Genomic DNA, 12,289 nt, shown 5'->3' with positions numbered 1-12,289 from the left:
CACTCATGTCTTATTATTTGACACGTATCGCTTCTGCACTGCCACCTCACCACTTTCTAAACGCCGTTTCGGAAGATTTAACGGTTTGGACTCAATTGGTGCACTTAAACTAATTTGGGTACGTAATTGAGACTTTTTTAAAACCGGGTACCAATTAGAAACTTCAGTACCAAACTGGGTACTATGCGACTAATTATACCAAAATAAAATTAATAAGACAATTATTTCTTTCAAAAAATTAGTTATTAAAAATAAAATTGAAAAATAAAATGTTTACATCAAACTAGTTTATCTCTTTATGGAATGATATAGATTATTATCATTTTATTTGTTATATTATATTACAGATATAATATAATTGATTATCATATATTATATATTAATTGATACTCAATATATAATAATACATAACTCAATAGATAATCAGTTGTAATTGATTTTTCTATATATATATAATCAATGTTTTGTATATAGATATTTGTTTTTTCAGGACATTTGAGTTATTATTGCCCTTGTTATGATTTTTTTGACTAATCTTTTTTTCACATCAAGGTATCTCAAGGTGTGGTTGCTCGCACTCACAATTTTGTTCCTAAATATGTGTTTCTCTTGTTCTTATGTAAAAATTTCTCACCTAGAAATAAATTGAATTATAAATGTTTGTGAATTTTTTTTATATTAAATGTTTTAAAAAGGTGAAATAAGAAAGTACAAGAGAAATGATGAAACAACTAATATCTTGTCCGAATTTTTTTCAATCATATTCATTCAATTTTTTTTTTCTCATTTTTTAAAAACTCATATTTTTGTATAAATTTTTAGAGGAATCTAGTCTTAGTAAACTTATATTTATAATTCATATATTAAGACATTAAGAGTTAAACATGGAGTAGACTCTCTAAATTTTATGTTTTAAGGACCTAGAAAATTGATAAGAAAATATGGATAGTCATTTTTAAATTTAGTTACTTTAATAAGATTAAATTCAAATTATTATAACTTAACTCTTAAAAGTTCTTAATTAAATCTTCTATAAAAATAAATTTATATATCTCATTTCATTATAAATATAAAATTATAAATTCATTAATCTCATTCTATTGCAAATAAATAATTTTGTATAAACAAAATTATAAAATACTTTATAAATTTCATATAAATTTTCACTAATAGTATAATAGACTTCTCACAGACAGTCCCACTACTTGTTATCATGGTTTAGGAAACTTAAGAACACTTAAAAAAACTAACATTAGAAAAAAAATTGTATCTCAATACACTTTTCACAACACATACTTATTATCCGAATAACTTTGATTCAATGTGTTCTTTTTCTATTACGTCGAAGGGCATGTGTTATGAAGTAGATAAGTCCCACATCGACCAATACTATAAAACAGAGATAAACTAAGATGTATAATTATTTAAAGTTTTGTATTTTGTAAGTATGATCCTTCAGGCAGTTAATGGGATGTGATGAGTGGTAAATACTTGCATTTAATATGCAAGAGGGATGCCCGCTCCAGCCTGGTTACGACTGTGTGGCATTCTCGTTCTGACCTTTCTGATCCCTAATTCATGCCATTTTAGTTTGTTTTAAAATTTAATTAAATATTTTATCTGATGTTTGATTTGTTGTCTATCTTTTAAGTTTTGTAAAATTTTAACAGTCTTATTAAAATATAAGAATATTTATTTTTTATTAATTTTTTTATTTTTAATTATATTTTAGTTTTAACAACATTAAAATTTAAATATTTTTTTAAATATATTATCAATCATGGATAATATTTATAAATATTTTTATCTTATAATTATTAATAACACTTATATAAATATTTCTGTCTTTTTAAAAATTAATTTAAAAAAATAAAAGTATACTAATAATTATTATTAATATCATAATTTGGATATTAAATAACATTTTTAATTATATTTAGAGTTATTTCATTATCTTTTTATTTAAATTTTCGTGTTTTCTGGGAGAAGTCTTTACTCATATTATGTTAGTGGTGACTTCATATCTTTATATTAAGTGATAACCCTAATCTTTTATTGGATGTGTTGAATTAAATTGTGACTTCTTAAAAACTTAATAAAAGGTGGGCTATGTACACACTACCTAGTATAAAATCAAGGTTTTCCTCTCTTGTTCAACTTTTTTTTTTCCTGACACTTAAAAACTTGAACTTTCACAAAAGACAGTACTTGAGAAGGTATATTAAAAATATTTTCCGTTATTAAAAATATTCCGTTTAAAATATGGGAAAATGAGAAATAAAAATAATAAAAAATAGAAATGAAACGTATATTTATAAAAATTCAGTAATAATTTAATAGATATAATAAGTTTTGAAAAGTTATAAAACAATATATTTATAAAATGACATTATTTTTATTATTATAAACTAATTTTAATATAGGCTTAATATTTAATTTGGTCATCTAATTTTATTTGAATTTTTTAATAGACACAAGTTTTTTATTTGTTTAATTCAGTCCTCTATTTTTTTTAAAAAAACATTTTATTTGATTATCTTTGTTAATTTAAAATAAATGACATGCTATTAAGTAGAAATCGAAAAGGTGACGTACTTACTATCTTTTTATAAAGAAAAAATGTGAAAGTTGTACTAATCCATTCTAGTTTGTCTTTATCTTAGGGTTTTGGTTTACACATATTTAAGGTGAGTTATGATTATGTATCCTTCATTTTCATCTTGTTCATGCAATCCTTAAGGATGTAAAATCATAACATTTCCTCTAGTGGTGTTGGGTCGAGGGGTTTTAGGATAACACACATTGGTAATTATGGAGAGTTTGCATTGTTGAGAACGACAAAGACTATAAAGAATGCGGGAAAACAATTTTAAGGTTGTCTTAACTATAAGTTAACATTAATGAAAAATTTCTTTTGTATAGTGGTTTGTTTTACCTTTGTCCTAACCCTCATGTTATGTTTTCTATTGAATAATATAGTGAAAGTGAAAATTTTGTTGGATACAATTACTTCAAATGGTGCATTAAAGATGTTAGTGACCAAATGAATTTTACCAGTTTGAGACAAAGGAAGAAGATATTTAATTTAGAGAAAGATGTTAAAGTGTTAAAGAAATGGGTGAAAGTATTGATAGGGATGTTTGTATTTTTGGTATATTGAATGTGACCCTATTGTCAATATTACTGAGAATTCTACGAAAAAAGAATGGGTTGTATGAATGTGAATGAAAAGATTGAAGTAGTATGTCCCTAAGTAGGTTCTAAGTAGGCCATGTATGTAGTCTAGGTGTAAGTTTATTTATTATGATCCTGTAGTGATTGTGTTGCATTGTTTGCATTATGATGAAAAGGTTAAATGAATGGAAATTTTGTGTTTATAGAAATCTATCAGTTATGGATTTATCTATTGATATAAATCGGAAAAGTTTGTTATTCCTTCGTAAAAATCTATCATGGCAACCTGAATATGGAATTTAAATATGTCCTTATCTTTAAAATAAAAGTTCCAAAATAATATTCTTCCATGTTGTTGATAAACACTAGGCAAGTAGCTAATTTATAGCTACTCCATCCATTTAGTATCATTATCGTATCTATCGGTAAACACTATTTAGTTCATGAATAATTGATACATAGCAGCAACAACAATAAATTTTATAACACTTCCATTTAAACATAAAAATTGTTTTGGAATTTTAACAAAATACATTATATGTTCATAAAATTCGCAACATTGAACATAGATGTCCATAAAAGTTGCAGCTTCAAAAAACACATAAATTCATAATTCATGGTTTCTAGACACGGCCTCTTATGTTTATGTCTTATGTTGGATGTGAGGCATCTTAGGTTTGGGGAATTGGGTGTGCCTCATCTTGGGTTTGGGGAATGCACGGAACAATGTACCAAAAGAAAAGAAAAAGCAATGCTTCAACACACCATGCACATGAAGAATAGGAGTGATAATATTAAGCATGATGACCCAAAACCTCGACTTGCATAACTCGTACTCTAGGTAAAAAAAAACTTGCATTTTTATATATTGATTACTTTTTTTCTGAATTTTTGCATGAACATTCTAAATTTTTGTATGAGTGAAAAAGAAGTGTTATGTATTTTTAAATATGCTAAAATTTGAAGAATACACTGTGTATTTCAAAGTACAAATATGAATATGATGGAAATGTTGAATTATTAATTATCATTCAACTTTCCAAAGTCTTTGTTTAATTTTGTGAACTTGTTAACGTTTCTCAATTTGTTAAACAGTGAAAGTTATATCATAAGAATTAAGAAAAAAAACAAACCGACTCGCAAGCCAGAACTTATGTGAGACGGACCAAACTTTTCAACACGGGATGGGCCAACCCAGTCCACAATTTGTAGGTCAAGTGTGGGATAGGCCTAAACGGGTCGGATTGACCCATATTGTCATCCATAATAAAGAAAACATGATCTCACTTTAAACGAAATTGAAAAATATGTGTATCCTATAAATCTCCACCTTTCTTTACTCTCAAATCTGTCTATTAAAACTCAAATCTCACTTGCTAATAAATCGTTTTCATTTCCTCTCAATAGTTACTCACCCATAAATGAACACATCATTAATCTTTGATATTTGTGAAAATATTAGTTTTTGTAACCATTGCCGTATGTTTTTTTTATTATTATTTACTCTTGGAAATTATAGATGATATTTCCTGAGTTTTAGAAAAAGTTTATAAAACTCGTACAAGCACAATTCAATTTTTTTTTTATGTTTTTATTTCTTTTGTTGTAGGGTTTATAATATTTGCTTTTTTTTCTGTTTGGTTTGGATATGCAAAAAAGTTGGGTTGCACTCAATGCAAGAATCTATCCAATTAAGTTTTTTGTGTGTTGCCATGAAGTTGACTTGAACTTTGTTCAATTCATCCTATTAAAATGGTCCAGTTTCTATCAAAGGGAATAAGCATATAATAAAAGTTCATTATATTTTATCATAGGAGGATGTTTCATGATTGTATTATAGAAGGATCTTTCATGATTGTAATGTCAAAACGTCAACAATAAAAGAATGAAGTAATTCAGTACATAACTTAATGAAATTGGAAGATATAAGGTTATATAACATGTCATGTTGGTATAAACAGGAGACACACATTACATGCAAATTAAAGAACAACTTTTTTTATATAATATATTTTATTTATTAAATATGTATTTATAAGTTTCTATTTATTTATTTTAATAATACATATTTTAAAAATATGAGATTAAATATTACCAAAAAAAAATGTAGTCAAAATGGACAATATATATTTAAAGATTTATTATCATGCTTTCCTTTTGAAAACAAAGAAGACATATTTACTACTTTTAAATTGTGCATTCAAAAGATTTGATATCACTTTTCTACATTAATTTTCACACATTAAATATATGTTGTTGTTTTAAAAATAAAAACAAAAAATAATTGAAATGATACTTTTAAATAAAAATAGAAAGATAATAAATACAATGCAAAACGTAGTTTACAAATATTTAAAACTAAAGGCGTATAACATTAAATTATTCATGTCACAAATAAATATATTTATTTCTTATTTATTCCTTATCGTACTTACTTTCTTAATAACTTATTCAATGAAAATAAGGTTGACGATGATGATTTTAAAATTATACATAATTATTTTAAGTCAAAATTATACGAACATAATTCTGTAAACAAAATTTACATTTACTTTTCATTGCAGTAGAACAATTATTTCAATTTAGCAAAAAAAAAAAAATCAATTTGGACTGCATTATGCTCTATCTTATTTCTTTTTATTGAAATTATTTTAAATATTGAAATTATTTATTACGATTAATACACAAAGTTACATAAAATAATATATATTAATTATTTTCATTCGCTATTATCTCTAACAAATATTTTAACTGTGATTAAATTGTTTTTAGCCCTAAGAGTGAAATGAAAATGGCTACACTGATTGGAGGGTGGAGAGCGCAATGTAGCAGTTGAATAGAAAAGAAACAGAACAAAGACACTGACTCACAGAATCTTTATGTATGCAAATAATATAAACTTCGTGAGGAAGTATCCGAAAACATAAATCGGACCACACTTGACTCGTCAAACTGCAATTCCACTGCCCAATCGCAATCCCTCCACACCTTCAAACACAGGCAGGTAAATCGCTTTCTATCTTCATAGTTCACTTCTCTTTTTCAAATATGCATACATTGTGAACCTGAATTTATCAACCATTTTCTAAACAAAAGGGTGTTATTGCCAGTAATACTCAGCGTTTCTTGATTTGATAAAAACGGTGTCTTGACTTTAGTTTCGTTAGTGGGTAAGCTTTTGGCACTAATGGGCTCTGCTTTCTTCTTTTTGTCTGCAGATTTTCTTTTTGGCATTGGGTTTGGTATTTGATTGTGTTTTGAATTGTGGGTGTCAGAATTTTATGATAGGAGATGCATGTTACAGCCATTTGATGTGGCCCCTAATCATAGTTCAAAGAACAGTAATGGAGTACCAAGAAAGAAACTAATTGTATTGATTAGAATGATAAAAGATTCAAAATTATAGAGAATTAACTCTGTTTATAGAACAGATAGTCTAACAGTCCGACTAACTACGATTTTCAACTAAATGAAACCCAAAAACCAAACTAGTTAACTAGTTTTCAATTAATATCTCCGGCAGTGAGTACTCCAAAAGGCATTGTTGTCAAGATTTCTTGTTAAGTAACTGTTAAAGTCTTTCTTATATCTCATTATATTCTTGTAATTTTATTTCAATTATTGATTTAGTAGCTGAGCTAGGGAGTTTTATTTCAAATATTCATTTTCTGTTTTGTTATGAGTTTTCTTTTTGAAGATATTTGCCGTGGTTTCCTTCTTCTGGATTCTACTAAAAACTGCGGCCTTATGATGTCAAAAATGTCAGAAGTTGTGGCCATTGCCCCTCAGTTTGAAATCTTTTTTAAAACCTTGCATTCAAAATCAATTTGCCATAAGCCCATCCAAACACATGATTAAAACCTCTGATTTGTAATTATTTTAGTCAATCTGAATCTTAATAATGTAATTATTTTAAAGAATTTTAATCAAATTCTTCTTGATTTGAGTTAAATTGTTTCATTCTTCTGCTGCACTATAAACTGTTAGAGTGAGAAATTTTGTTCTCATATTTTAGTCAGGCCGTGATGGTCTGTTCAAGGTGCAATTTGTTTCTGAAAGGTTAGTTTTATTAGTGCATATTTTTTTGGAGCATAGAAATAATGTAGAAGTGGTGAGGTAAGATATGTGGTGACTGTCTGTGAAGAAGGTTTTCCTTGATAGAATTTTTTGAAAAGGTTAATCTAACATGCAAATTTTTGTGGCTTAGAATTTGCTGACTATTGAGGCATGGACGTAGAAGCAAGTGATAACGATTCAGTGGTGACTCAGATCAGCATTGGTGGATTTGGCAGTGAGGTAAAAGCAAGTGATCTGGTGAATTATTTGGAGGATAAAATTGGACTTGTTTACAGGTGTAGGTTAAAGACTTCTTGGACCCCTCCAGAGTCATATCCAGAATTTAATATCACTGATACCGCAAAGATTACGAGAACAGATGACTATATGAAAGTCAAGCCTCATGCCTTCGTGCATTTTGCATCTTCAGAATCTGTGACTGCTGCCCTGAATGCTTCAGGTAGTTGTGATATGTTTTTAAAGAATGAATCCTTAAAGGTCAGCTGTGGACCAGAAAATCCATACTTCCTGAATAAAAGGAGGAGAACTAAAACTCCTTTTAAGATGTCTGATGTAATTGTTGAAATTGGGACATTGGTTAGCCCATGGGAGTTTTCTGTTGCTTGGAAAGGACCTGATAAAGGAGTAAAATTTCTTGTGGATCCTTTTGATGGCATGTGCAGGTTTTGTTTCACTAGAGATACTGCATTCTCATTCAAGGGTATAGAGAAAAAGGCAGTTATAAAGTGTGATTTTCAGGTGGGATTCCTGGTTAGAGACATTAATGAGATAAGGAGATATAATGATACATCGTATCTCGTTGTTTTATTACACCTAGCTTCTTCACCTTGGGTTTGGTACAGAACTGCCGAGGATGACATTGAAGATTTAGTACCATATGATTTACTGGATGATGATGATCCTTGGATTAGAACCACTGATTTTACTCCCAGTGGGGCAATTGGTCGATGCAATTTTTATAAAATTTCAATCCCTCCTCGGCATGGTGCAAAATTGATGAAGGCCATGCTTTATCTGAAAGCTCAGAGAGTGCAAACACAAGAGCTTCCACCTAAACAGACCACCCTAAGGGCACTGAATGAACCTGATTTTGGCAGGCCGATGTCAGATGCTTTCTTTTATGTAGATTATCAGAAGGACATTTCTTTTGACGTAATGTTTTTGGTCAATGCTATCGTACATAAAGGCATATTCAATCAACACAGGTTGTCTGATGGGTTTTTCGAATTGCTAAGAAATCAATCTAAGGAGCTCAATGTGGCTGCCCTGAAGCATTTATGTTCTTACAAGCGCCCGGTATTTGATGCAACTAAGAGGCTAAAATTAGTTCAAGAATGGTTGCATAGAAACCCAAAACTTTATCAGATCTCTAAAAAGTTGGATGATGTGGTTGAGGTTAGAAGATTGGTTATTACTCCATCAAAAGCGTATTGTATACCACCTGAAGTTGAACTGTCCAACAGGGTTCTCAGAAAATTCAGAGAAGTTTCAGATTGTTTCTTGAGAGTCACCTTTATGGATGAAGGCATGCAGACAATTAATGTGAATGCCCTTAACTATTATGTTGCTCCTATTGTGAAGGAAATCACATCAAACTCTTTCCCTCAAAAGACAAAAATATATAATAGGGTAAAGACCATCTTGGAAAAGGGATTTTCCTTTTGTGGCCGAAAATATTCATTTTTAGCCTTTTCATCCAATCAACTTAGAGATCGTTCTGCTTGGTTTTTTGCTGAAGGAAAGATAAGATGTGATGAAATACGGAGTTGGATGGGCAAGTTTAATCAGAAGAATGTTGCAAAGTGTGCTGCTAGGATGGGACAATGCTTCTCATCTACCTATGCAACAGTTGAAGTTGTTGCAAATGAGGTGAACTTCTCGCTACCTGATGTTGAGCGGAATAATTACGTTTTCTCTGATGGAATTGGTATTATCTCTCCTGATCTTGCAAGGGAAGTAGCAGAAAAATTGAAATTGGACAATATACCCTCTGCTTACCAGATCAGATACGCTGGTTTTAAAGGGGTTGTGGCTTCTTGGCCTGCTAAAGGGGATGGGATCAGACTTTCTTTGAGGCCTAGTATGGACAAGTTTCAATCTTCTCATACTATCTTGGAGATCTGTGCTTGGACTAGGTTTCAGCCTGGTTTTCTTAACAGGCAGATTATAACATTGCTTTCAGCACTGGGTGTGCCTGATGATATATTTTGGCAAATGCAGGAGGCAATGCTTTGGAAGTTAAACCAAATGCTTGTGGATGCAGATATCGCTTTTGACGTTCTTACCAAATCATGTGCTGAGCATGGGAATGCTGCAGCAATAATGTTAAGTTGCGGCTTCAGTCCCCTAACAGAACCTCATCTTAGAGGTATGTTAACTTCTACACGTGCTGCACAGCTTTGGGGACTCAGAGAAAAGTCCAGGATTTTTGTATCATCTGGGCGATGGTTGATGGGAGTCTTAGATGAGTGTGGTGTGCTTGAACAGGGGCAGTGCTTTGTTCAAGTGTCTACTCCTTCTCTTGAGAATTGTTTCTCAAAGCATGGGTCAAGGTTTTCAGAGACAAAGAACCTGCAAGTAGTTAAAGGTTTTGTGGTTATAGCCAAAAATCCTTGTCTTCATCCAGGTGATGTACGAGTTCTGGAGGCAGTTGATGCCCCCGATTTACATCATTTATGTGATTGTCTTGTTTTTCCTCAGAAGGGTGACAGACCACATACAAATGAAGCTTCTGGAAGTGACCTTGACGGGGATCTATATTTTGTCACATGGGATGATAATCTCATTCCACCTAGTAAGAGGAGCTGGATACCTATGGAGTATGCCGCTGTAGAAAGCAAACTTCTGACACGTCAAGTCATGACTCGAGTACGTGTTTTTTTGAATGTCATTGCATTAAGATCCCTATTAACTAGCAGTATATATATATATATATATATATATATATATATATGCTTTGTTCTATACACGGAGAACATTAAATTAGTATTGTTAATTTTATGCATAAATTATTCATAATGTCACACATTTGATTAGTAATTTGAATGAGACTTGGATCTAATTCTACACACAGTCACATGAAATCATAGAGTTTGAGGTATATGTTGCAAATGTGTTCTCTTGCACATGTTTATATGCTCTTCATCTTGTTCTCTAGTTTGTCTTGTATCACATATGGTGTGATTTTTCTTGTTGACGATGTATTGCAAAAATGAGTCCGCAATTTAAAGAGTTTTTGTCTTTCTCACTGCAGGACATCATAGAATTTTTTGTCAGAAACATGGTAAATGAAAATTTGGGTGCTATCTGCAACGCACATGTGGTGCATGCTGATTCCAGTGACTATGGTGCATTGGATGAGAAATGCATACACTTGGCGGAGCTAGCAGCTACTGCTGTTGATTTTCCAAAGACCGGGAAGGTTGTCACCATGCCTCATCATCTGAAACCAAAACTGTACCCTGATTTTATGGGGAAAGAGAATCACCAGTCTTACAGGTCGAAGAAAATTCTGGGTAGACTTTACCGGCGTATCAAAGATGCTTATGATGAAGATATTGATGCACCCTATTTGAACTTTCTGACTGGCGATATACCATATGATAAAGATCTTGAGGTTCCAGGATCTGCTGATTTTCTTGTTGAGTCGTGGGAGCAAAAATGTGCATATGACGGCCAGTTGAGTGGGTTACTTGGTCAATATAAAGTGAAAAGAGAAGAGGAAGTTGTCACTGGACAGATATGGTCCATGCCAAAATACAACAGTAGGAAGCAAGGGGAGCTTAAGGAGAGGCTGAAGCACTCCTACAGTGCCCTGAAAAAGGAATTTAGGCACATTTTTGAGAGATTGAGTTCAGATGTTGGAGATTTAAGCGAGGAAGAAAAAAATTCGTTGTATGAGCAGAAAGCTTCGGCCTGGTATCAGGTGACATATCATCCTCATTGGGTCAAAAAGTCCCTTGATCTGCAAGATAAATCCCCAGGGAACCAAGAGATTGATAGTTTGGGAAGCACGGTGATGTTGAGTTTTCCTTGGATTGCAGTTGATTACCTAGCTCGCACAAAGATAAGGGAACGCCATCGGAAATCTGGAAATTTTGATTCAACTAAGCCAGTTGATTCTCTGGCAAAGTATCTATCAGAAAGGTTATAGTTCCATTGATCTATCTTGCTCCTGCCACAAGGCCACTCTGCCATTCCCGAATGTTTTCCTGAGCATGTGTTGTATTGTATATCACTTATGATGTGTCTTCACTTAAACTAATTTATTTGTGTCTGGGATTGTTTCCAAGCCAGGAATTGCATTTGCTTTTGAGACTGTAGTTAGTTTCATTTGGTACGTTGAGTATATGTTCTACTACTAGTCTTTTGAGTGTGATTTCAAATATTATGTTGCTTCAGCTTTCTAAACGTACATTGTACCATCAGATCTTTGTGTGAAGTGTTCATATGTATTCTAGCCAATAGCTTATAATTATTGTTAAAATTCTTAGAACTATATGCCATAGAATTAAAGCGGGTCATGAGTTAGCAGTGAGGTTCATGTGGCAGAATTACATTGCACATGTATACATTTATGTTTCAATTTGTGCTTTACTAAGTACTTTACCTAGGCAAAATGTACAAAATATATTATTATTTTAGGTTAAATATGTTTTTTATCCCTTAACTTTGAGTAAAGACTTAAATTAATCCATCTTTGAAACTTTTGTTTAATTTAGTCTCTCAATTCTAGAATTGTGTGTATTTAGTCATTTTAATCAAATTTTATTAAGTTTATTTGACGTTTCAAACATTTTTCATGATACATTCTCACTTTAATGTTAGCTCAGAGACACATTTGAAATGTCAAAATTTAGTTAAAAGGATTAAATCTATGCATTTCTAAATATGGAGATTAAATTAATCTAAAATTTCAAAAAATGACTACTTTCAATTTTCATTGTTTCATTCTCTTTACAATGGGTGTGTTTTTATTTTAGTTTCTGCATTTTTTTTATTTAGAAATCACTTTTCAATATTTATAAAATATATGAAC

General features: G+C 31.1%; 1 protein-coding gene and 1 non-coding gene across 4 annotated transcripts; both read left to right on the top strand.

The window, feature by feature from the left end:
- The first annotated feature begins 1,468 nt into the window (after positions 1 to 1,468).
- Positions 1,469 to 1,572, top strand: LOC114165684. The gene has a single exon (XR_003599755.1). It is a non-coding gene; the product is annotated as a small nucleolar RNA Z279/snoR105/snoR108 (small nucleolar RNA).
- A 4,435-nt stretch (positions 1,573 to 6,007) lies between these two features.
- On the top strand, positions 6,008 to 11,737 carry LOC114192384 (RNA-dependent RNA polymerase 6-like). Of its 3 annotated transcripts, none has more exons than XM_028082102.1 (3): positions 6,008 to 6,174; positions 7,382 to 10,119; positions 10,505 to 11,737. In XM_028082102.1, exons 2-3 carry the CDS (start codon positions 7,402 to 7,404, stop codon positions 11,402 to 11,404), a joined length of 3,618 nt encoding a protein of 1,205 aa, XP_027937903.1. In that variant the 5' UTR covers positions 6,008 to 6,174; positions 7,382 to 7,401; the 3' UTR covers positions 11,405 to 11,737. The 3 variants fall into 3 exon arrangements, with proteins under 3 accessions (XP_027937903.1, XP_027937896.1, XP_027937911.1); XM_028082095.1 differs by having other exon boundaries at positions 6,009 to 6,178; XM_028082110.1 differs by lacking the exon at positions 6,008 to 6,174 and adding an exon at positions 6,239 to 6,344.
- Positions 11,738 to 12,289: the final 552 nt, after the last annotated feature.

Source organism: Vigna unguiculata, chromosome 1 (genome assembly GCF_004118075.2).
Source record: "Vigna unguiculata cultivar IT97K-499-35 chromosome 1, ASM411807v1, whole genome shotgun sequence".
NCBI classification, from domain to species: Eukaryota; Viridiplantae; Streptophyta; class Magnoliopsida; order Fabales; family Fabaceae; genus Vigna; species Vigna unguiculata.
Note: the sequence above shows the minus strand (reverse complement) of the source record. Positions and strands in the feature narration are given on the sequence as shown.

Coding starts and splice junctions, on each gene's coding strand:
- LOC114192384 (XM_028082102.1), top strand. CDS start 7,402: ATGGACGTAGAAGCAAGTGATAACGATTCAGTGGTGACTCAGATCAGC. Junction 10,120..10,504: donor CACGTCAAGTCATGACTCGA/GTACGTGTTTTT, acceptor TTCTCACTGCAG/GACATCATAGAATTTTTTGT.